The 26,016-nt window shown below is 46.2% G+C and overlaps 2 protein-coding genes across 6 annotated transcripts in view; one reads left to right on the forward strand and one right to left on the reverse strand.

Annotated features, from left to right (window-relative positions):
* Positions 1–18,394: 18,394 nt before the first annotated feature.
* On the reverse strand, positions 18,395–21,125 carry Ascl1 (achaete-scute family bHLH transcription factor 1). Of its 2 annotated transcripts, none has more exons than XM_036170135.1 (2): positions 19,812–21,125; positions 18,395–19,477 (listed from the first exon to the last, which is right to left on the reverse strand). In XM_036170135.1, exon 1 carries the CDS (start codon positions 20,547–20,549, stop codon positions 19,848–19,850), a length of 702 nt encoding a protein of 233 aa, XP_036026028.1. In that variant the 5' UTR covers positions 20,550–21,125; the 3' UTR covers positions 18,395–19,477; positions 19,812–19,847. The 2 variants fall into 2 exon arrangements, with proteins under 2 accessions (XP_036026028.1, XP_036026027.1); XM_036170134.1 differs by having other exon boundaries at positions 19,808–21,125.
* Pah (phenylalanine hydroxylase) overlaps positions 20,411–26,016 on the forward strand; it is an 82,037-nt gene continuing 76,431 nt past the window's right edge. Inside the window, exons 1-2 of one of the 4 annotated variants that reach the window (XM_036170130.1) lie at positions 20,411–20,584; positions 23,987–24,109. The gene's annotated coding sequence lies outside the window, so the exon portion shown is untranslated. Of the gene's footprint in view, positions 20,585–20,679; positions 20,742–23,986; positions 24,110–26,016 lie in introns of those variants that run through there. The other 3 variants (XM_036170131.1, XM_036170133.1, XM_036170132.1) reach the window with 3 other exon arrangements.

Raw genomic sequence — 26,016 nt, forward strand, 5'->3', positions numbered from 1 at the left:
AACTTCTTATTTTTTTCAATATTTATTTATGTTTCTGTATAAGTGCTTGCACAAGTCATTTTTGATGGGCATGCCAGACATACTGGAGATGCATTTGAATGAACAACTGGGGAGGACCTGTTTTTAGCAGCCCATGTCTCCCTGCTCTGGCACCGGCCTTAGCATCTCAAAGATCCTCTGAATGTGCCTGTATTTCTTGTGCTCTGTGCTGTCTTGTTCTCCTCTGTGGGGCCAGTGCTGTGCAGACCTGGCCAATGCCCTCAGTGACATTCACTTAACTTGACAGCATGAATTGTCAGATTGCTTTCTTTGGTCACTCACAAACAGCTCCTGGCAAGGTTATGGTTGGATTGACCTTCTTGCTCTAGATCAACTTAGACTGCATAGAAGAAACACCCAAGAACTCTGATAACCCTGGCTGCATAGACTCTACCCCAGACCAAAAAGGTGGAATCTCTGGAAATGGGACCAACTCCCTATAACTTTGTGACTTCTAGGGTGCTGTCAGCACACCAGTGAGCTTGAACACCAGTGAGCTTGAACACCAGTGAGCTTAAACACCAGCGAGCTTGAACATCATGCCGCTACATGATAAAGTCGCCACCAGCTAGCTGAGTAACTAAAAGCCAATTAGTCTCAGAGCCCATGACAGTGCCAATGGACTCAGACCACTAGAGCTTTCATCTAGCCTGGATGCTTCCCCTTTAGACAGATGCTAAGGTCTTCCTCAGATGATGGTTAAGTCACACTGGCCACCACATTTCATATTACAGCCTGCCCCTAAGCCCCTTTCCATGGTTTGGCTGTTTCTTCCTAATGGGTTCTGTGTTTTCCTTTTATGTAGTTAGTACACAGAGAATCTGCTTATGCCTCTATTTTCGTTGATTAGAAACTTTCTGGACACAGGGGACTTTGCTGTCTCCCCTAAGTTTCGTCAGAACCTAAAAGGATGCCACATTGGAGACAGTAAAGCTACAAAGAAATTCAGAGGATGAAGAGACCTGCTAGCTTGCTCTTGACTCCAACCTTCTCAGTGCTAGGAGGACAACATAGTCTGGAGAAGAGAAGAAACCAGTTTACTGGTGGGTGAACTGGAACAGACCTGCCCACCCTGCACTCCCAGTGCAGCATTCTTTCACCTTTCTAAGCAGGTTTCCTGTCCCAAGTACCCCAAAACTGTTAAAAATAGACAGCCCTGAAGCACAGCCTTTGTTTCTGCCAGAGACTTTCAAATATTCACTTTCCTTTTAGAGGACATTATCCACACTAGACATGGGTGAATCTGGTTTGAGATTTGAAAATAACCATTAAGTGAGCTGTAGAATCTGAGCCTAAGAGACCACATGGAAAGGTTGTATTTTAAACCAGTTTTTTAAAAATGATTTGGTTTTTTGTTTTGTTTTGTTTTCCCTAATCTGGATTGAAATAAAGAAGCCGTGAGATCTAGGCTTTGAATTGTGTAAATGAGCCCACCGCTCCCTGCACTTTTCAGAAAGATAAGACCCAAATGGCATTTGCAGAAGAGCCCGGCCACCTCTATCTCTCTAGCAATCCGGCTCGTATGCAGGCCCCTTGGTAACAGCCCGGCAAATCCGCAGAAGGAATGCAACTCTACGGTTTGTGTGTGGACTGCAGAGTTAGTATGGCTTCCAAATTGCCTAGCAGGTCATTAATCATGGGCCAAGATAGGCCATCACAGCAGCCCAGAGTGAAAGCACTCTGCATAATGCCAGTGAAATCATGTTTAACATGCAGCTTTTGGCGGCACAGATATGGAGGGGGAGAGGGAAGGGAAAAAAATCATTCCCCTTTTAGGAAAGAAAACTTCTACTTATCTTTGATTTGCATTCAGCCCTCCCTCAATAGTCCTTAAGCCTGTTATTTAATTCATTTTGGTGCCAGGGTTCATCACAAAGCAGAAACTCTAAGCGAGACCTATGCAGTCTGTGACCTCCAAACCCCCTGTCTTTTCTTGTCAGTTCTATGTCATTTGTGCAGTTGAACTCCACCAATTTGAAATGCTGACCTCTTCCATAGACAACCGTATTCTCCTTCAGTGAAAGAAAAGCCCTGGGCCGACAAACCACTCAAGCGGGAGATGGCAAGAAAAGAGAAAAGTGGTTGACTCGTAAATCAATTTCCACAGCCCACCCAAAACCCACACACACATTGAATCTGTATAAAAATTTTTAAAAATTGCTGAATGGTTTGATGAAGAAGAGGCCTCCAAGAACAAATAAAAATAATATGAATTGGAGTCAGAAAGAATGGAAGTGGAAACTCTGTTCCCAGGGAGCTAGAACAGCATGGAGGCCCCTCTGTCTTTACACCTGGGCTCTCTGAGGTTGTCTGAAAGGAAAAGTTGAAAATAAAATGCATAATAAAGTTCCTTGCCACTGCCAAAGGCAACAAAAGAGAAGGATTTGCAGGGAATCGGAAAAATAGGACGTGAGTCATCAAGCCTAAGAGCTGGAACTATAATCCAGGTCATAGGTAAGTGTTGTGTGTGCCTTGAGCACATGAACAAGGATTTCCCATCAACAGGTTTTAGTCCTGCCTGCTTGGAGTGTATAACTTACCTTAGTCAGAAGTCTGCAGATTTATGTAACGGTTTTTAATACTGTCATCATTGTTCAATTGTAGAGTTTTTCCAGTCGTTGGCTATCATCAATTATATACACTGCCGTTTCATCCAAATCTCCATGTGTTGAAAATCACCTGTGCTTCTGCACTAGACACTGAGAACATAAAATACAGTCCTTTCCCTAAATGTCTAACAACTTAGTGTGCAAATAAAATCTGCCTCTTACAAGGAAAAAATAATAATAATGGGAATAGAAATGAGCATTTCCCTTAACACATGAATCTGGTTTCCATCAATTTTTCTTCTCACATCCCCTTTATTCTCAGTACTAGGATGGTTTGGACTAAGAAGACAGTTTTCAACTGAGATTGCATTTTGCTGTAGACTATTCTTTCTGTTCCCTAGAGCTCCTGACTCTAAAGAGTTAAAAAGAATAGTTCTCTTCTTGTGCTGTGAATCGAGTTTCCCCATTATGAGGCACACTCCAATGAACTCTTTTATTTCAGTTACTTTCAAGACTCATGAAACATTGTTAGACAATTAATGAGGATTCACAAACTGTTATAGCTGAGTGAGATAAAGCATCATGGAGTTTCGGGCTCTTTTTCTTAAGGGGTATTGTTCTCCAAGCTACAGAATGTTCATTGTAACTCCTGGTGGCCACTGTGAAAAATCTCTCTCTCTCTCTCTCTTCCCTTTCCCATTATCCCAGACTATCAAATAAAAGTGATGATAGAAGTTTGTCTGAATTTGAAACACAGTTCAAAGTTGTTTTGTCTTGACCATTTCTTTCTCCTAGAGCAAAAAAGAAGAAAAAACTGTGAAGAAGTTAGCCAATATCATCAAAGGAGAAATAAATGACAACTAAGCCATGCATGCATCAGGGGGAACATAATTAACTTGTTTAGATGGAATCAGGGAAGACTTCCTAGAGCAACTGTTTGAGACACCAAATCAGCAAAGGGAGAACTGATATGCAAAGACGCAAGGAGGCGATGAAACCAGATGTTTGCTATTTCTAGAGTCAAAGGCCTATCAAATGGCTGGAGATCATGGAGAGGGCTGGAGACACAAGTTAGGCCGTGAATGCACTTCTTGGTCACTCATGGCAATGAGCATTCCTTGAGCTCAGACGCCATGTTTGTCTAGTCAGCATCACCCTGATGTTACCTAGCATGTTGCTCAGGTGCATGACAAAAATTCCATCAACAGTTGTAGACTGAATAAAGCAGAAACTATGTGGCCAATGAGGAAACTATGAAAGTGTCTAAAACAAGAGATATAATAATCTATGTCCCCACTTTGGTAGCATTCATGTAGTCTGTATGTTATTTTCAAAGCACTCTGGCAGCCATAGAGTGGCAGGTAGGTGGGGCAATGACAAGAATAAGGACACTAAATAAGAGGCAGAGGTCCCGGGAGAAATGATAACTTCCTGAACATAAGCAGAAGTAGTGGGGTTCAGAATGCAGGAGCTGAATGTGAGGGACCTAAAAATGCCTGGAAACAGAGAAATAAATTATTTTCAAACAATACTTTTTGTACTTTAAAATTATATGCTTATGATGATATTTCCTTCAAATTCCAGACACTCTCAATGACAAATATCTCGAAATATAAAACCCAATCTAGGTAAGGATTATAATAAATAACTTGAATAGTTCCCCCGCTTTCTAGAATTTTGAGACATCATAGAAAAGCCTTTGGACTTAATGATGTTTATTGGAAAGTGGATGGAGAAAATGAGAAATGACTTGGATTTCTGGCAATACACAACAAGATTTGGAAAGCCAGCTAGGCAGGTTCTTGCAATAAATATTTGTTTTAAGAGCCAACTGGCTAATAATGAGGGTTGGACTAAGACCTTTAGAAACCCTAGGAAGGAGACAATAGGAAGACCTGTTAATATTTGTTGCTTTGATTTTGGCTGGCCAGCATCTGAACAACCTTCCTTGGATATTAGCAAAGATCGGGTACCCATTTTCCCTACCGCCCTTACAGCTACACTTTAACCAGCAATGACATCCAATCCTGCCTGGATATGGACATGATGGCAAGTGGGACAGCAGCAGGGTAAGGAGAACCCATGATTGTTGTGATGGCATGCAGGGCTACCGCAACCATACAGGGATACTGTTTGTGCAAACCTTGACGTCCAGAGACAAGAGGTGGCAGAGATTGTAAACCTAGTCTAGGCAACAGATAGTTTGGGCTGCCTTGTGCCTCATTTTTAAGGCCCATATTCCATCCTTGGATTTAATATTTTCAGTAATTCTGCAAAGTAGCCAAAGTTATTTTTTTTATTCAAAGACCAGAGTTTCTTCTCTTTCTTATGACTAATTTTTTCAAGTCTGCTTTCCCCTATTTGTACATCAGCTGTTGTTCACCAATCATCTTCACACTTTTTTTTGACAGCTTTGTGGAGTGTGTTTATACATCCTCTCAACAGGTGAAGAAAATGGGGCTATGTGAGGTTAAGCAACCTCTTCAAGTCAACACTAGGTTTCTCTGATAAAAATAGAAAATACCAATCTCCTCTGCCAAGCAGGCAGAAGTCTTTTTATTACCATCCTGCTCATCAGTTCACTTATGAATTAAACAAATCACCCTCTTCAAAGCCAGCAGAGAAAGGGGCTCTGCTAATCCTTCCCAACGTCACATCATTTTTTCTGGCCTCTTTTATTCCTGTCCAGGTGGCTTTATTTTTCATTTGGAAATGTCATCACCACGTCATTAGCAATGCGCTGTTACCTGACAGTAGGAAGGCTCTTCCCCAGGCCATATGGCTGAGTTGAATCTACATGGTCACGGTGTAATCCCGTTGAAATGGCTTCCCTTTGCAATCAAAACCGAATTTCACACTCTACCAAGATGGGGACAGCTCTTGTCTTCCCAGGAGTAATATAGATCTCCCCAGGCAGCCACGGCCAATGGAAATGGCTTTCTTCTCCAGGCTAGCAGCATGTGGGGGGGCAAGGCTAGGAGGTCAACTTGAATGGGAAGAGGCTGGGGGAGTGGGGGCGGAACACTAGGAGGATCAGAATCCAAAGCAATTCTCTCCATTCAGCTCCTATGGATGACCATCAGGTATGGTCAACCCAAGTAACTTGGAGAAATAGATTTACGGAATATATATATGTAACCTTTATGGGATAAGTGGCTTTTCTAAATGACTCAAAGCTGTCATTTCTAGAGTTAATTATTTTTTATATTCTCCCCCACACAAAGGTTGTAATGAATAGCTGCCTGTGCACTGATTTCCATCAAACACATCTACTTGATTAAAAGTCTCAGAAATTTTAAGCAAACCCCTCCTCCTGTTTATTCTAATTCATCCCATTTTAGCCACCTGTGTGAGAATCACTAATATGAATAAATATGACCTCAAGTGCAATGTTTCCAGTGAAGTAAGACAAACTGAATAAGAGAATGAGCTAACTCTTTCTCTTGTTCATATTTGTTGTGGTGATTTGGTATTTTATTGTTTGTTAAACTTTTGTGTCATATAGAACAGTCTCATACAAGTACATATTGTACCTTGGGCATATTTGCTTTTTTTAATAAACAAACACTAATTGGCAATATTGTTTGTTTGTTTAAAGGTTGGCGCTATGCTACGGTTTGCATGGAAGTTGATACTCACACTGCTGATGAGATCATAATTGATTCAACCTTTCTGAATCTCACAGGAGAAAATAAATCCAATTCTCTCTTACTATAGATTTATTCCAAGGACAGAATCGTGTACATGCAAAACTGGTTACAAAAAGTTTCCATTGGTTCATGCGCTGGACATAGCAAAAGAGGAAAAGAAAAGCCTTTGCAAAAATGGGGGGAGGGGGGTTAAAAATGTAACCCCACCATTCAATCATCATTTAAAGTGACACTATAGAAAACAAAAGGTTTATAAATATATGCCCACTAGAATTTGAATGTCTGTCTTACCAACTGTGAGGGATAGAGTCAGCCTGGTATTTTTCACTGCTGTATTCTGGTGGTTTAGAGCAGAGGGTGGGAAAGTATTTGTGGATTTAATAATGAAACCAATGGACATTTATACAATGTTAGTACATGAAATATTTAATCAATCATTGGCTGTTTTCATCGGGGAACAACTATGTCTTCTTTCTACTTATAGATCATTATATATCACAGATATGTTCCCATGTTGGTACATCATAAGTCTATGTCATCATTTTAAAAGTTGGAATGCAGGGCCTGCAAGATGGCTCAGTAGGTAAAGGCATTTGCAACTGAGCCCGAGAGCCTGAGTTTGTGTTCCAGGCCCCACAGAATGGAAGGAAAGAACACTCCTGCAAGCTGTCCTCTGACCTCACATTGTGGCATGGGTAGGCCCACACAATATCATAAAATACATGTAATAAAAGCTTGGGAGTTTCCAGCCGTCATCAAAGAAGCTTCCTTCTGCAGCCAGTGGGAACAAATATAGAGACCCACAGCCAGACATTACACAGTGAGTGAGAGATCTTGGAATACAGAACCTTCAATGAGATGTATCCATCAAGTCCCTCCCCTCAGAGCTGAGGGAACCCTGCAGAAGAGGAGCCAGAGAGTGTAAGAGCCAGAAGAGAAGGAGGACACCAAGAAAACAAAGCCCTTTAAATCAACATGAGCTTTCCCATGTCTCTTCCCTTTTTTCCCCCTTTTTTCCCAATTAGGCAGAAATCTAGTGCTAGGGAAATCCTCAGGAATCCACAAGGATGACACCAGCTAAGACTCCTAGCAATAATGAAGAGGGTGCCGGAACTTACCTTCCCCTATAATTAGATTAGTGACTAATTGTCATCAGAGAACCTACATCCAGTAACTGATGGAAGCAGATGCAGCGACCCACAACCAAGCACTAGGCTGAGCTCCTAGATTTCAGTTGAAGAGAGGGAGGAGGAACCACAGGAGCAAGTGAGTCAAGATCATAATGGGGAAACCACAGAGACAGCTGACTCAAGCTGGTGGGAGCTCCCAGACTCTGGCCTGTCATCTGGGGAACAAGCACAGAACTGAACTAGGTGGGTGACACTTATGTGGTGAGATCTGTTTTGTGGCAGTGGGACCAGGACTTATTCTGGGTGCATGAAATGGCTTTTTGGAACACATTCCCTTGGGTGGGATACCTTGCTCAGCCTTGACACAGGAAGGAGGAGGTGCCCGGGGTGGGGGGGGGGGGGGGGGGCTTGGTCAAACCTCAACTTAGTGTACCAGACTTTGTTTACTCCCCAAAGGAGTCCTTACCCTCTCTGAGGAGTGGATGGGGTTAGGATGGGGGAGGGGGAAGGGGAGAAGGGCAGTGAGGGAACTGGGATTGGTATGTAAAATGAAAAAAAAAAAAAAGCCTTAATAAAAAGATCAACATGAGCAAAGCACATATGAACTCACAGAGACTGAGGCAGCATGCACAGGGCCTGCAGGGTTCTGCACCAGGTCCTCTGTGTTCATATCATGGCTTCCAGTTTAGTGTTCTATGGGATTCTTGAGTGTACAAATGAGAGGGTCTCTGATTCTTTTACCTTCTCTTGGGCTCTCATCCTTCTGTTGGTTTGTTTTGTACAACTTTGATATGATAGTTTTTGTCTTATCTTATTGTATTTTATTTTTTATATTTAAAAAACATGGATGAATGAATCAATGAATCAATGAAAACATAGCCACTGGGGTAAAGGTTAACAACCAAATTGTGACTTACACCTGCTGAGAGAGGGAAAAGTTTGTTTTCTCCTACAGAGTGACACTAGGTACATCAACCACTCCAGGAGAGGCCTCAAATTCAGGAGTAGGTGACCAACATATAATGCAGGCCACAGTTCTTTGTGTGCTTTTATTTGGTTACAGTTTGGTTTGTTTGTTTGTTGTTTGTTTACATTGTTGTTTGTTTTGTTTTGAGGTGGATGTGTCTTTTGTTTTCTTAGTTTTAGGGGAGTACTGTTGTTATATTGGGATTTTGTTTCTTGAGAAAAACTAAAATTTGGGAGTGTAGAGAGAGGGTGCCAATCTGGAAGGATTTAGAGAAGGGAAAATATGATCAAAATATATTTAAGTTTAACAATTGCTTTAAATAATCAAAACTATAGTAATAAAAATTCTTTGGAATTACATATAATTTTAAGAACATGCAAATAATTATGTGAACAAATATTTTAAAATTTCAACTAGCTTCATATATTTAGTATTATGAAAAATATCTGCAAAAATACTGTCTGCTGTTGTGTAGCTTGGTCTGTTTGTAAGGCTCCTACAGTGAGATCAGGACCCTACCCATCCCTAGCTCTGGCTTTTGGGAACCTGTCCTCCAAGCTGGATTACCTCTCCTAGCTTTATACAAGGGGAGGAGCTCAGTCCTGCCCCAACTTGATGTGTCATGCTGTGTTCAAGCCCATGGGAGCCTGCCCCTTTCTGAATGGAGACTGAGGAGGAGTGGGTGGATGGGGAGGGGGGTAGGTGGGAATGGGGGAGAGGGAATGAGGGGAGGAGAGGAAGACGGGGAAACTGTAGTTCAGTGTGTAAAATTAAGGGGAAAATGTTAATAAAAAAGGTATATATTCATCAGCAGCAACAACAAAAATACTGTCTGTGTTTTGAACTTGTCTAATTTTTTCCCTCCTAAGCAAGTACCCAGAATTATATCAGAATCAGCAGATTTGTTGCAATTTTCAGACTATCTCTGGTAACAAATGCGTTACTTATGGGAGAAGACACCTGACTTAGATGTTACCCAGTAAATGTCCCTAATTTATGTGCATAGTGAAGCAGGGTGAAACTGCTGAGGGTGTGGAAATGGGCATAAGTCAGGCACCTTCAATAGGAGGAAGTGGTTTAGAGAAACATGGTGTTTCTGCTGCTTCCAAGTAATGTTCTCCAAGGAGTGGGCATTGCTCCGGGAAGTGGAGGTATGATGAAGTTCTGAGCTCTGAAGCTGAACTGGCCCAGCTTAGTCTTCTCAGGGCTAAAGGATTTGATTTGGTCATTGTGGATTTTCATGGCTTTTGAATGCAAAGAAGTCTCTACTAGTTTGTATGGCCCTTGACTGGTATGATTCTGCAAACTGTCTGGTATCCACCTGAGCTGTCCTAGGTAAGATGCTTGTGTGAGAGAGACCAGTGTCTTGCTCATCAGGTCAGCTTGTATTTCAGACAATACTATAATCTGAGAGCATTCAGACAACGTGTCTGTGTAAAGCACCCTCCTATTTCTCTACCCTTCCAGTATTTCGGACAGTAGTTCACAAGATGATGGTGGTGAATCTGAAAGGCAAAGATGCTTTCCTGGAGAAAGAGGAGAGAGGAAAAACATGAGATAGATCAATATGTCTGGAAACTAAAACATCACAAAGTGCTATGGATGTCTTTCTATATGCGGTGAATATGTGTTACTCTGATTGGTTGATAAATAAAGCTGTTTGACCTATGGCAAGGCAGCTTAGAGGCAGGTGGGAAATCCAAACAGACAGGAAGATTAAGGAGAGTGGAGGAGACGCTGCTAGCTGCCACCAGGAGAAGCAAGATGTAAAGGTACCTGTAACCCACAAGCCATGTGGCAAAGTATAGGTTTGTAGAAATGGGTTAGTTTAAGATATAAGAGCTAGCTAGTGAGAAGCCTGAGCCATTAGGCCATATCATTTGTAAATATAAGCCTCTGTGAGTTTATTTGGGTCCGAGCAGCTGTGAGACCTGTGGGTGAGAGAGGTTTGTCCTGACTTCGGGCCAGGCGGGACACAGGAGACCATTCAGCTACAACACAGTGAACTGGTGTAAAACTGAGACGCTGAACAACTTTGGCACAATTAAACATGTTTGGGTTATATGGTAACTTTTCTTAACTTTTGCTGTTTTTATTGGTGCTTGGAAACTGAAACAACTGATCAGTAGTAGATAGAAACAGAAACAGATCTTGATGCCAATCCTGGAGTTTAGGAACCAACTCTCAAAGATTTTACCAGTGTCTGATTCAATGGGAATAATGGTTATCTCCTAAATCTCTATGTATGGTTTTCTGGATGCTTCCTTCTGATGCCTGTGGAGGACATCTGTAATCTGACCCACTCTAAAATGTGAAGAAGGTGTGGATTCCAAGAGGAAGCAAGAGTAGCACCTGATGTAAATGTCCTATCAAAGTAGTCACTTCATAGAATCTCAATTTTCTCTTCCATGAAATGGGTTGACAGTGATCCTCCCGCCTCACTATGGAAAAGTAAACCACAAACAAGACTCACTGCCAATAACTGATTCTCCTCTTGGAAGCACTTAGGAGTCTCCGTAATACCCCAAACAGGGTCTCTGCTTTAACTTGATCAGCATCCAGCATTGGCAGTGTGAACAGCACAGGACCCGGCACCCACGGTAACATTCCCTATAACTCAGCTATAGCTCAACATGTGCGTTTTACAGATGTTGTTGCATATGTACATGGAATATGCTTTCTTGATACATAAAAATAAAAGATTGATGCCTATTTCATTTTCAACTGACTTTTTTGAGCATCTGCAATGATCTCATGCAAAGCACTTTCACACGGTTTATTTTACGGTTTCACCATGGTCCTAGCATGTTGCTGTTATTATCTCCACTTATGCAAATAAGGATTCATCTAGATAACTGATAACCCCTGGAATCCTAACTGGATCTCTTGATTCAAAATCAAATACCTTTCAGAACAAAAGTATGGCCAAAGATAATCACAATGGTCTAAAGAGTTACTCTCTTCCTCCCTCTTTCCCTTCCTCCCTCTCTTCCTTCCTTCCTCCCTCCCTCCCTCCTTTCTTTCCTCCTTCCTTCCCTCCTTCCTACCTTTCTTCCCTCTTTCCTCCCTCCCTTCCTTCTTTCCTTCCTTCCTTCCTTCTTTTCTTCCTTCTCTCCTTCCTTCTTTCCTTTCTTTATTCCCTCCTTCCTTCCCTCTTTCCCTCCTTTCACGAGCTCATGACTGTCAAGTATCCTGTGCCAAATCCTATTCTAAAGGAGGTGCTATTCCTAGTGCATTAGTCAGCCTCCTCACTGCCATGAAAAGCACCTGATAGAGATAACGTACGGGAAGAGAAGTTTCTCTTGACTTACAGACTCATGGATACCAGTCAATCATGGCAAGGGGCAGGGCTGGAGGGCATGGTAGCAGGACTAACTTTTATCCATGGCAACAGTAGCATGATGGTGGCAAACAGTAAACAGAGCTAGACCTTAAGTAAGACTGACCTTTAGCTCTCAAGGCCTACCCCTTAAGGATGCTAAAACCTTCTATCTGCTGGTCCCTCCATGTCCTGAAGGCTTTACAATCTCCCCAAACACCACCACCTATTGGGATACCCAGTATTCAAACATATACTCCCTCCTGTGGTGGAGGAATTTACATTCAAACCATGACACCTGGTACTGTACAGAAGATGGCTAAGAGCATGCTTATGTAATGAAAATGCCTCCAGAAGCACAGGTGCATGGTATTGCTCCCTGCAGATGATGGCAAAAAGTCTACAGAATTTGGAGTAAGCAAACCTGAGTTCAGAGTCTGTCTCTCTCACCACCTATAGCTGTGTGGCCATGGACTAGTCTCTGACGCACTGTTTTCCACCTATAGGGTAATTATACTATATGCCACATGCTAGAATAATATACCATCTTAAGGGACTGCTCAATCATAAACAAGATGCCTGGAGAATATAACCATTGACAGACATGGTGACCCGCACATTTAATCCTAGTGCTGGGAGGCAGAGGCAGGCAGATTTTTGTGAGTTCAAGGCCAGCCTGATCTACATAAAGAGTTCCAGGATCCAGGACAGCCATGGACTATATAGAGAGACCTTGTCTCAAGAGAGGGGTCAAGAGATAAAAAACAAAACCAACCAACCAACCAAACAAACAAACAAAAACAACAAAAGAACAAAGCAAAAGAAAAAGAATATAGTCATGCATGCATATTTTAACCTTTCCCTTATAAAACAAACAAACAAACAAACAAAACCACCTCGCAGCCTTGGTGGGCCAGCTCTGTGCTGTGACCTCGCCAAGGCACCTTGAGCAGAAAGTGGAAGCACCCAGACTCTTAGCAGAAACAGCACTCCTGCGGACCCCAGCCCCTTTGGCTTGCAAATCTTTGCTCCTTTGGCTGGCAACTTCAAGGGGTGGAGGGCCAATTCGCCATGGTGGTTTGTCTGTGCAGCCTGCCTGACAGGCTGGGAGAGGAAGGCATTAATGTTTTCTGACAGGCGACCTCTAATTGTGGGAGCTTTTCTTCTGGGGCTTTCTGTGAAATTCTGACTTAGGCAAGCAGAAGCGCTTGGGCATTGAGCAGGGCTTGCCCTACACTGAGCTGGGGAGCTGCGCGCGGGCGCAAGGGGTTGGGGGGAGGTTGGCTCAGGATTATTCATGAAGACTTTTCAGCTGGTTTTGTCTTTTAACTAACCTTTGAGTTTGATCAGAGGGCTGGCCGGCTTCTCTTTCCCCGAAGGCTCTGCTGGCACCTGGACAATGGAGACAGACTGTTTTTCTAGTGAAGAAAGACAGCAGGGAGGGGCGAGCTGTGTGGACTCTCTGAGGGGAGGGTGGCACGCCACCTTCACTTCTGTCTAGATTTTCTGGATAAGGGAGGTTGTTGACAGAATTCTCAGCCCCCCAACACTGCGGCCACCCTTCTGTCTGCTGCCTCTGCACTATCACACTCTCAACAACTCTATCTCTGCCAGTGCACATAGTGGGCTGATTTTTCCCATTGGAGTCTCAAGATCCCCGATTTTCTGGATCCATCTTCCCCTGCTCTCTCTTGCCCTCCACACCCTCTCTTCTTCCAATGGGATGACGCAGCTCCAATGTAGAAATGTTTGATTTTTCTGCGGAGACTTTATACCTCTGTGTGTGTGTGTGGGGGGGGGGGGGTTGGGGTGTGTGTCAGTGAATGGAGAGTAGAGGAAGAAGGAAGAGTGTGGGGTCCATGAGGAGGGCAGTTCCAGAAAGGTGCAGCTAAAGGGCTTTGGTAGGGCCTGCAGAGCAGAAGGATCGGCCATCCCATCCTGTGGGGTCTGGAATTGGAGCTAGGTCTCCCTGCAGGGACAGGGGTGAGGAAGGTGGTCACTAAGTGCCCTTGCTTCTGACAGGGGAGGAGCTTTTGTCTCCTGCATCCACATCCGGTGCTGGACAGCCCAGACTCGGGGCCCAAACCTCTACGTGGCACTTAACAGAAAGTGACTCACTTAGAGAAGCGTGGGTAGGTGGCTTTCCCCCAGCTCATCCCCAAAATAGCCTGGATAGCCACCGCATCAAAGGCTGCTTTGTGAGCGCCTGGCCGCCTGCAGAGGGGCACACGCTGCCGCCGCCGGAGGTTCTGGGAGCGCGTCCCACTGGGCTCTGCAAACTGCAGCCCTCTTTCTCAGTGCCCTTCTTCATTTCTCCCTCTCCCCCTCCTCTCCTTCCCTCCCTCCTTCTCCTTCTCTTCTTCCTTTCTTTCTCCCTACTGTCTCCTTTCCTCCAATTCCTTTGATCTGGGTCTCACCTTCAACCTGTTCCTCCTTTTCACACCTCCCTTACTGGTCCCCAACCTGCTTTTCCTTTACCTCCCCTCCCTTGCCCACTCTCTCCGGATCAGGTAGCTAGCCCCGCAAGTCCCCAGCGCACGCAGCTGACAGCGGACGCATGCCTGCAGCCAATCAACTCCCGGATGCGCTGCAGCTTGAATAAATCATTAAGCCCGACACGCGCTCAGGGCTAGCGCCGCACACTGCAACTTGCTTCCTGCCATTAACCTACACACCCTCTTTTGTAACAACCTAATCTTGCATACAAAGGAAGAACGCATAGAACTCGGGCCGCGCTAGAGCCCAGCCGGTCTCACACGCAGCGAGGAAAGAACGTTAGTGTCAGGAAATCCATTTACTTCACTTCCTTTGCTTCTGTAACCCAGAATTTCTGGGAGAAATCTGAAAACAGTCATTTCTCGACCCAAGAGTGGCGGGAAGTTCAGCGCCTTCAAAGCAATAAGAAAAGGGAAATTCACGGGGTCACAGGCTTTAGTGTGTGAGAGAAGGATCCTTAGAGCTTTGTTTATTTTGTATTAAGTTGAATAAGACAGGTTTCCTCGAGTCCATTTATTGAAGATTCAAGTAATGACAATGGAGACCGAGAAATACTGACTAAATGTCATCGTCACTCATTCCCTTTTAAGTAAGGATGTGGATGGCCCCATCTGCCTCAGCCTTTCGCTGACCTTACCTGTGAGTCCCAGCACCATCTCCGTACCAGGTTTAAAAATATCAGTGGGAAAGGAGATGGCTGAAAAACAGCTATTGACAGCTCTGAGGCCCTTTCATTTGCTACCCATCCCGATTAAAGCTATGATTACACTCCACTGCCATGAAACATATAACTAACTTCTTTTTCAAACTTGCATGTAAGTCATTGCTGGTCCAAAAGATGGAGTGATTTTCCAGAGATGGTGCTGAAGAGAGTTCATGCCTACCCTAGAAAGTCTCTTCCTTGAAACCCCTGAAAAGAGTCTTACCCAAAGCAATCCATCCTGAGGCCTGATGGTGAAGAGGCAGTCAGGGGCAACAGGAGGTAACAGATAATGGTTGTTCCTTAGAGGGGCTAATGAGAAGAGTTAATGATCAGGCAGAAAAACTAAGGGTGAAGGCGAATGAGCCCAGAGAGGCAGCACCTGGACAGCAGACAGCAGCAACAGGCAGCTGCTGTCTGTCACCTTGGAGCCTGCAAGAGGAAGGATTGCTATTGATCATCAGCAAAGGTAGACCTGTAGCAGGAACATGTGGCCTTAGACCAAGGAGCATCCACTTCCAGAACAAATGAATAAGAGAATAGGGATACCCCAACCCTTCTCTCCTCCTACTCAGTGGTCTTCTCATGCCTCTGCCTGGCCAAACCCTACAGGAAAGCCAGAAAGCAACACAGCTCTGGTGATGGGTTCTGTGTCAGCTTGCTGAGACACAGGGGCAGGAAAAAAAAAACAAAAAACAGAGAACAAATGTGGGTGCTGAAGGCAGCCGGTGTGACCCATCAGCGGAACACTGCAGACCACCCAGGTTCTCCTCTCCAAACAACTGTTTTCAGGCACCAAGTGGGTGATGCTGAACAAGACAGGTGAGGTCCCTGTTCTAATGCACAGAGCTCACCACTGCACACATGGCAAGTCACAGCAATCACACTAGGAAGCAACAGCACGGAATTTTCACATTAGTGGTTAAATCCTAGGAAGAAAAGAAGAGTAGGTGACAGAAAATGCCTGACAAGTGGGAAGACGGGCAATCTGGGAAGGAGTGATGCAAGCTGCAGTTTCTAAGAGAGTTGCCTTTGACCTGCTTTGACTCTCGGAAATCATTCTGTGTGGGTTGTTGGTACAAATCCAGCGTGGACTGTGACTTAGACACATTGATTGGTTCTCATGATAACTAGATGGGGAGAAATGCACAGGACTATTTACACAGGGCCTATAATGTCCGCCACAAGGACATTTACTAGATCCCTTTAATGTACTTGCTGTGGATGCCAAGGAACCCGGTTGTTCCTTCCTGGTGCTCTCATGTGCCTGCATAAGGTAGAGTGGAGATGCATGTCCACCTTCCATGTCAGCCCCACTCTCCTTTGAAATCTCGATAGAAGACAGCATATATATTTGCCTGATAGGTCTACCTGGATAGTTCCCCATGCATAGGTTCCTACTCCCAAAGCTGAAAGACTGAATTTGGGAGGTGAGGCGTGTGGCCCAGTAGCTATTCCAGGTTGAGGAGTAGCTATACAACCAGCTCTCCACTCCCTCCCTCCTTCCCTCCCTCCCTCCCTCCCTCCCTCCTTCCCTTCTCCCCTCCCTCCACTCCTCCTCCTTAACTTCCCCTTCTCTATTTCAGGCCAATATCCAGCCTTAACTAGTGGTCTTGGTCTCCAAGGCTATTTACGGAATAGGTAAGTTCTCTCAGTCAATAATGCAAACCAAGTCTTCCCCAGAGTGGCCCCCACCCCGGAGGCTGGCCGCTGGGGTCTACATTTTGTATTTCGCTGACAGTCCTAAGCCCGCCGCGCAGCCAATGGGCAGCGGTGATTTATGGAGCTGACTAATGCTGGCTGAATGCGGCCTGTCAGAGCTCTGTGAATGGCTTCCCTTGGCTGCACATGCCCTGGCTTTGTGTTGCTAAGCGATTAGAGCAGATGTAATGAGATTTTGCCCATTCCTAGCTCCGGCAAAATTGTGTGTGTGTGTGTTTTGTGAATTTTTGAAGTTTGCCTTCACATTGTGGCAAACAACCGACTAACTTTGCCCAGAGTTCAACCGAGACTCGATATTTCTCATTCAGAAGTGGGTAAAAGAACACCTGTCCTTTTAGGCAAAAGAAGAAAAAAAAAATCCCTTTTGTAGGGGTTGAAACATTATCCTAATGTTATATTCATAGCCATAAATGGCTTGCAACACTTTCTTTGCATACCTTAGGCAGCTAAATCAAATGGAAAGGGAATGGGGGTGGAGGGGAGCGTCTAGTTCTGGTCTTCCAAATAATATAAAAACAAAGCCCGTACCACAGAAGCGTTGCTTTCCCCAAGTAAGCTCTAAATTGGCCCACTGCTGGCAGAAAGTCCGATTATTTATGGCGGTGGGGAATTTACTGATTTTTTTTCCCCCTTAATTCCGCCCATCTCTATGAAAGGGACTGAAGCCTCCATGTGCATTCTATAGAGGGTCATTTAGCAAAATGACATCAGACGCTGCGGCATGCTCCACGCATAGCGGCTTTTAAAAATGGTCATTCTGTGCCACTAAATGGTATAGATATACCCACACAGACTAGATTTTTAACTCTGGAAGACGTGCCAGCTCCCGGCTCTTTGTTGGGTTTTGTAAGATGCATTTTGCGCCTGGCTTTCCGCTTGGCTGGAGACACGCAAACTGAATCTGCAAGCAATGCAGGCAGAGAGCAAGGCGCCTGCTAGGTCGAGTAGGATTCTGAGCACGTCCTTGGTAACTGACAAGAAGCAAGCCAGCCAAAACCCCACCAATTTCTTTTTGAATCTTGGTAATTGGGTACTTTTACACGCTGCTCACGCCATGGGGATAGAGTCACAGGCAGGCTTAGATAGGCCAGAGTCTCAAAGCGACCACACATTTGTAGCACATTTACACACTCCAGTCTAATTCCTTAGGAAGAGAATTTGTATCATGTGGGTCTTCTACTTCAACTCGGGATGGAAAGTGTACATATTGGGAAAAATATGTATATATGGGGGGGGGGGAAGTATGGGCCTAGAATTGAGAGCAGAGGAGTCCACTCCAGCCCTGGAGTTTGTTTGTGGAGAGGGAGACCCACTCCAACCCCCAACTTTCAGCATTGGCCTCCCAAGCACCCAGGCCTAGACTAAATCACAGTCTCCCCACATTGATGACCTCAAATGGGCTGAGAGGGGGGGAGGGGGAGCATCCCTTCCCAGGTTACTGCTTTGGGGATTTTTTTTTAATGCACAGTATGTGGTAGGGTGAGGTAACTATGGATTGCTATCTATTTCCCTGGGAGTTGTCATATATGCACAGTGAATAAAAGAGAAGACGGCCCCACACACAAGCATCACAAAGTTACCACTGGAGCAGGACGGGCTGAACCACTTCTCTCCCTCCGTACTGCAACTGAGCACCCTTGGCACCACCCTGCCTCCCTCCCACCCTCTCTTGGGGTATTTTGATAACTTAGCCAGGAGCATCAGAGCCAAAGAAAACCAAGAAGTAGAGGCAGCTGGTCAGTCTCTCGCTCGCTCTCTCTCTCTTTTTTTATAAAAAAGGAAAAAAAGTTTTATTACAAAACTAGTTTGTATAAAACAGGGTTATACATGTTTTCTGTAAGTTTGCAATAGAACAGTAAGGGGATAAAAGGCAGTGGTATAAATTTCCAAAAGGCAACCCATGGGAACCAACTGGCTGCCACTTTGCGTTTGGACAGTAGCTGCATAAACTTTACTCTCCTTCAGCAGTTTTTAATAACATCATTAATACATTAACAACGCTTCTGGGAAGTAAGACACATCGGTGCTGACGTCATTCTGGTGGCATTGGGATCTCACCTATGAGGAGGGTTCTTTACAACACGGGGTGGGGGGGGGGTGCTGGCAGCTGTAGAAGGACCACACATCTAAAGTATGCAGAGGTAATTGCATTACATGTTAAAGTATCAAGATATACACATTTTAAACCATTTGTACAAAACTTCTATAAATTTTTCTCTCTCTTTCTTATGTACAAAAATATCTTAATATATCCCCCCAAAACTGGTTAGGATAGATACAAATAGATTTTTTTCTTATAATAAAAAAAATTCACAAAGATTGGAAGCATTCTATGATGAAAACAGAAGCAAAGACCTTGGGGGCGAGAACGAGGGTTTGGGAAGGAGGCCACCAGGAGAGGGGGGATACCCGAGAACTGAATATGGTAGAACATAGCTGCTTCGCTGCAGACAAGTGCCCACAGCTCACTGGGATGGGGCTTCCTAAGGAAAGACGTTAACCCAAGTCCAAGGGCTAAGACTTGGTTTCACGAGGACGGGCGGGGAGATGAAGGCACTGGGGAGTGCTTTCGACCCTGCCTGTTAGTGGTTGGCTGGGAGTCACTACTACGGGGTGCGGTGCGTGCAGCTCTCTCTTGCTCTAGGAAAGGAACCCACTGCTTTTGCACACCAGCAGTGACTTGGACTTGGGTTCAGGTACCAGTCACTCTTCTCGTGTGTCTGAGAATAATTGGAGTGCAAAGACACTGTGTGGAGCCCACCCCTCTTTGCTGAGAACATTGCATCTCAGTCGAGTTGCCCCTGGAGGTGGGCCGTCTGGCTTGCTTGTTTTCTTTCTTTTTCTTTTCTTCCTCCTTCTCAATGTCCGTGGCGAGAAACAGTAAAGACCAGGATTTGCTGTCACCCTGTAACAGAAACAAGAGAGGTTAGTGTGAATTCAGAGGTATCGGTAGAGGCTGTGGAGGCTTGGGGAGAGCCTGTCACGAAAAACATCTCTTTGGACAAGTCCCAGGACTCAGGACCCAGGGTCTTTACACCTGACCTCTTAGAAACGTGGGCAAAGCCACTTTCAGGGGTCAATACTGAAGCTAACAAACTAGCATTTGAAACAGTCCTAACAGCAAAAAGCAACCCCTCCGCGTTCCTGGAGACGGCCCCTACCCTCCATGGACCCTCAAACAGAGGAAAGGGGGGCCAGGCGAGAACGCCCCTGCCCAACCCCAAAGGAAACGTACCTACTTCGAAAGTCCATTCCCAGTGGGCCGGACAGACCCCTCAGAACCAGTTAGTGAAGTCCAGCAGCTCCTGTTCCTCTGGGCTGAGAGGGTCGTAGGATCCCTCGTCGGAGGAGTAGGACGAGACCGGAGAACCCGCCATAGAGTTCATGTCGTTGGAGTAGTTGGGGGAGATGGTGGGCGACAGGACGCCCGCCTGGAAGGCGGCGCTCACCGCGTCGTGCTCGTCCAGCAGCTGCTGCAGAGCGCGGATGTACTCGACGGCCGAGCGCAGCGTTTCCACCTTGCTCATCTTCTTGTTGGCCGCGCCGTTGGGGACGTGCTCCCGGAGGGTAGCAAAGCCCAGGTTAACCAACTTGACCCGGTTACGCTCGCGCTCGTTGCGGCGCGCCACGGCGGCCGGCTGCTGCTGCGGCAGGCTGTAGCCGAACCCGCTGAAGTTGAGGCGGCGTTTGCAGCGCATCAGTTCCGGAGAGGACGAGCGCTGGCGCTTGACCTGCTTGGCCGCTGACTTGTGACCGCCCCCTGAGGGCTGGCCGTCGGCCACTGGGCTCAGCTGCGGCGCCTGCTGCGGCTGCGGCTGCTGCGGCGGCGGCTGCTGCTGCTGCGCGCCCTGCGCTGCTGCTGCTGCTGCCGCCGCCGCCGCCGCCGTAGCAAAGAAGCAGGCTGCAGGAGGCAGGAAGGGCTGCGGGGGCTGCGGCTGCTGGCCGGCTCCGCTCTCCATCTTGCCAGAGCTCTCCATGCCCGGCCCAGGAATCGCGGGGAAGAGCGAGAAGGGTACGCGGGGTGCGCGGAGCGCTAGGGGGACTCGGGACTCGGAGGCACGATCAAAAGGGGCGAAGAAAAGGAGAGAGGAGGAACGGGCCCCGGAGGAAAGTTAAAAGAGAAGAAACGCGCAGCAGGCCGCAGAGTTCTCCAGCTGCGGCGGAGCAAGGTGCCTGGGCGATCGTCTTCCCTCTGCGCCGCCTCCTCCCTCCCCTCCTCCCGCCGCGGTTGGCTTCGGGAGCCTCGCGTGGCGCTCGCGTGTGCGGCCGCCGCCGGCGCCTTCTCGGAATTAAAAGAAAAAGGGAAAGGAAAAGCAGCAGCAAAAGTCAGTGCTGAGCGCGCTCTGCCAGGTCGCCTGGCTCCGGTGCTGCACTCTCTTGCGCCCGCTCTCCCCGGCTCCAGCCTAGCTTGAGCCTAGTTCTGGGATTATTTGGTTAACCCCCTTTTTTTCTTTCTAATTCCTCTTTCGCCCCCAATTCCAACTCCCTGATGGGCTCCCAGCCGGTACGCCTTCCACGTTCCCTGGCCAGAAGTGAGAGAGTGCTGGGCGGCTGCGGAGCGGCCGCCTTTTCAATGGGACACCCAGCCCCACGCGCAGCCCTGGCCCCGCCTCGCCCCCCACTCCCCACTGCTGCAGAGGGCGGCTGCAGCCCCCACCCCACCCCCTCTTCCCCCACCCCCTCAGCTCCCTCCCTCCCCTCCTCCCCCCCTCCGGTTGCCCGCGCCCGCTCCTTGCAAACTCTCCATTCAGCCGGGTTTGTTGTTGCAGTGCGTGCGCCTGGCGCGTGCCGGACTCCCGGCTGAATAAACAGGCTGCGCGCTTGGGGCGGTGGTTCGGGACGCCAGGGGGTGGCTCTAGAAATGGGGGCCTTCTTCTTAAAGAGGGTAAATGGCTCAGGGACTTGGGGTGCCTAGGTGGAAAGTCTGGAGGGAAAGTGTCTTTGGAGTCTTCTGAGAACTTGGAAGAAAATGCATAATGCACGGAAGGATTTAGTCAGGAAAAAGTAGCCAGGGGACCTCATGGAGGTGGGGTGGGGGACTGGGTTTCTGGGTTTTTTTTCCCTCTTTCTTCTCTCCACAGTTACTCTGGAGGATTCTTTGACGGCCCTTAAAAAAATAAAACAGATTTGTAATTAGGTTTAGAAAGATGGAAGGGGAGAGACGTTGCAGACTTGAGTCCTTTGGGTCCTCTGGGCGCTAGGCAAGTTCTCCCCTTCTGTAGCCAGGGAAGGCTGCCCTGTTCGTTTTCTCCAGCTTCAAGACGACGATGCTGGACACAACTCGCCAAGTGTGCAGAGGATAGAGGACGTGAACTGGTGTTTACCAGTTCTCCAAGAAATGAAGGCAGGAGAATCGTGTGTGTGTGTGTGTGTGTGTGTGTGTGTGTGTGCGTGTGTGTGTGTGAAAGAGGGGGGGCGTGCAGGTGGACAGTGGTGTAAGAACATGTATATAGGGAAGCTCTCAGGGTTATCTAATTCTGGCCCTCTGGAACACCTGCCACACTCCTCAGAAGATGCTTTCTAGACAGGCTGGGAAAGGAGAGCGCTCCGGGAAATTCCAAATCCAATGGAGAAGAAGGAGGAGGCTGCTCAGAAGGAATGGAGGGTGGCTGAGTTTGGGCAAAAGGAAAGGCTTCCCTCCTTGTCCTGCTCTGCTGCAGACGCCTCAGAGGCCTTGGCGCAGCCTTCATCCCGCCCCAGGCGTGTGCCTGGCGGGCCGGTGGCAGGCGACTGGGAGCGGAGCCCGCTGGGGCCGTGTGCTGGCACCGCAAGAGAGAGAGGGAGGCGCCTGCAGCGGTCGCCCGGCTGCTGGGACAGTGCCTGCCCAGGCGGCCTTCCTGGGCCCTAGGCCTGGCGTGCTCTCTGTCCGAACCAAGTCCAGCTTAGGAATGCCACGCACTGCAGGCAAAGGTCTCAGACTGCTGTGGTACACCCTAGGCTGGTCTCTGGTCGGGGTCTCCATAGGCAGAACCATGCAGAGGCCAATCCTCTGGTGGATTTGTCCATAAGTCCTCAGGTTTGATCAAGGCCTGGAGTGCAATAATGATTGTGGTGAAGTACCAGGATAATGGCTTCTAGTTATTATGGTTATTATTATTTTAATTATTATTGGAGCTATTTTTTAGTGTCTTACTGCATAGCCAAAGCTTCCTAACTTAGCTTTTCCAGGACTGAGATTATGAGCATTGGCCACAACTTCTGGCCAGGATAATTGCTTCTAGATGATTTCTCTTTGTGGAGATGAGTCTTCCTAAAGGGTCCATTCGGATGTCCCAGAGAGATGTCCTAGACATGAGAGGGGCTAATTAAGAGTGTTCTTGGAGTACTAGTGATATCCATGTGCAGAAAGAACAGACAACTTCCCAACTGAATCACACACCTTGCCTTGGCTCTTCGTAGAAGGATATTTTTGGAGAGCACAGGATGTAACAGTGCCAACAGACCAATTCTGTAATCCTTCCCACTCACACAGCCTGTAGACTCTATCCTAGTTAGTGCATTGACCTCTGAAAGTCTCAGTTTCTTCGCCTGTACCATGCCCACCCCCTCCACTACAAGCAGAGACCACGAAATGACGCTGGATTGATGAGGAAGTCATTCTCAAGCACCCATCTGGGACATGTGCTGTGAGGGTGTCTAGGTCATCTTTCTATCACAAGTACAAAATGCCTGAGGTACTTTATGAAGAGGAAAGGTTCCTCTAAGCTCACGGTTTTAGACTGTGATCAATTGGCCCCTTTGTTCTAAACCCGTGTGAAAGGCATATCCTCGCTGACATACATAGAATGGCAAAGCTACTCACATTATGACCAGTAAAAAAGGGGGCAAGAGAACAGTGCTGCTTGTTTTTGTTAAGTTGACACACTTGGACATATCTGGGGAGACAGAGTCTTAATTGAGAAAAGGCCTCCATCAGATTGTCAATTCACAAGTCCATGGGTGAATTTTTTGGTTAATGATTGATGTGGAGCAGAAGATCCGACTCACTCTGGGCAGTTACTCCTGGGCAGGTAGTCCTGGGTTGTGAAAGAAAGGGGGCTTCCTGCCCCATCTTTCATTCATGGTGAACTACAATTGTCAAAGGAAATAAACCCTTTCCTTACCAAGTTACCTTAGGCCACGGTCTTTCTCATAGCACTAGGAACCCAGCTAAGGCAGAAATCGGTACCAGTTATAATGCTGTGACAGACCTGACCTCATTGTTTTGGGAGGAGTTAGGGAAGACTTTGGAACCAAAGAAGTGGAGCTGCTCTGCTCTTTGCAGGCCAGAAGATTATGAGTGAGCCCCAGATGTTGGACACTAAGCTATTTTATGCTACTGAAGTTTGCTTTGCTCTGATTTGATTATGATGACGGTACCCTGATTCTTATTTCTTGGAGTAAGAAAGTACTTAACTTATTCTTTGTTTTACAGGAGTCCACAGTTGAAAGACTTTGAAGTTTTAAAGAGATGTTTAGGAAAGGGCATGGTGGTTGCCCAGTGCCACAGAATCAGCTCTGAAAACACCATATAAGCAACACTATACAGACCGCACAGGTTAGATTTAAGCATATACATGTATACACATATTTGTATGCAATAAAAATTAATGAAAAAAGAGGCTATAAGTTTGAATGAGGACGGGGAAGTTTATATGGAAGAACTTAGGAAAAGGAAAGGGAAGGGAGAAATGTTGTCATTAAATTATAATCTCCAAAATAAAAAAAAAATGTTAAATTCTTAAAGAATACTTGGGCTTTTAAAGTAGTGAAAAATTTAAGACTGAGACTTTTAAAGTTATGCTATGCTTACATTATGATATCAGTGGGCAATCTTAGGGATGAACAAGAAAGGAAAGGCTATAGTTTATAAATGATGTATTTCTGTGTCCAGTTGACAGCGGTTCAGTTTTACTGGATGATTTTGTCAACTTGACACAAACCTAGACCTATTAGGAAAGGGGACTCTTAGTTGAGAAAACGCTTCCCTCAGATTGCCTGTAGACATGCCTATTGGGCATTTTCATGGTTAATTATTGATGAGGGAGGGCCCAGTCCAATGCTACAACTCTGGGCGGTCCTGGACGGTATAAGAAAGCAGACTGGACAAGCCATTGGAGCAAGCCAATAAGCAGAATTCCTCCATGGCCTCTTCTTCAGTTCCTGCCCTGAGTTCCTGTCTTGACTTCCTTCAGTGGACTGTGACTCAGGATGTGTAAGCAAAAAAAACCAAACAAACAAACAAAAACAAACAAACAAACAGACAAAAACAACATTTCCTCCTTAAGTTGTCCATGGTGTTTTATCACAACAATAGAAACCCTAACTAATACAGAAAGGGGCTGTGATCCCACAATTTCCCTCAGGCCTCCAGGGACCTCAGATACTCCCAGGTGGCCTTAAGAACCTCAGATACTCCCAGGAGGCCTTAGGAACCTCAGAAAGTCCCAGGAGGCCTTGGGAACCTCAGAAACTCCCAAGAGGCCTTACCTCTTAAAGAGTCTACCACCACCTATAGCATCACCCTGCAGGCAAAATATAAAACAAACAAAGAACTAAAACATTTAATCCACGAAGCCTTAGGGAATATTTAAAGATCCACTCTAATTTGGAGCAGGAGACTCAGCTCTTGGCTTCCTGGAGCCTCACTGTGATAATTGTTCTAACTACTGGAAATTCAATATTGTGTCTCCCCTAACACTAAATAATTCCTTTTATTCTTGATTAGTGATGATGCTGGTGAATCAGGGAAGTAGATATAGGAACCACATTTTAGAACACTAACAATTTTGAGGCTTACTCTTAAATGCTGATCATGCAGTGTGATCATCCACCAAAGGAGCTACAGAAGGACCACTGGCCTACATTTCACATCAACTTTCTGTGGTTCTCTTGCCACCCAGTGGGTTGACTGCAGACAAGTCCCCAGGGTTTTCCTTGACTAGGTCACTTGAACAAAGTCTCACTTTATCCAAGAAGAACTGCATACCTTTATCCCAGACTCATCAACAACTCTATTGCCTATCTGTCAAAGCCGTTATGAGAATGAAGTCAGAGGTTGTCGATGAGACTGCTTTGGAAAGAGCCGCATAGGTATCAGGGAGTACACAATAAATGTTCTGTCCTGTGATGGGGAGGGCAACATCTGTGTTACCCAGAACACAGTCACTCTGGCAGAAGGGGATGGTTTGCCTCACCTTTCCACACAATAAGGGACTTAATTTCTACATTTGGTATTTTTTATCTCATAACATCCTTGAGCTGGACCATACTTTAGATCTGTCCTCGTCTACATTCTGAGCCAAGATCCTGTAGGGAAGAAGGCTTTCCTAGTGGGCCATGGGAACTGCTTCCTAGATGGCCTGAGCCTGGCACCTTTAGTCTTTTGGAATCTTAATTTCACTAACAGTAGAAGATCAGACAGGTAGTACTTTTATTCACATACAGCTCAGAATCCTGTGGCTT

Source organism: Onychomys torridus, chromosome 20, assembly GCF_903995425.1.
Source record: "Onychomys torridus chromosome 20, mOncTor1.1, whole genome shotgun sequence".
NCBI classification, from domain to species: Eukaryota; Metazoa; Chordata; class Mammalia; order Rodentia; family Cricetidae; genus Onychomys; species Onychomys torridus.

Coding starts and splice junctions, on each gene's coding strand:
- Ascl1 (XM_036170135.1), bottom strand. CDS start 20,549: ATGGAGAGCTCTGGCAAGATGGAGAGCGGAGCCGGCCAGCAGCCGCAG.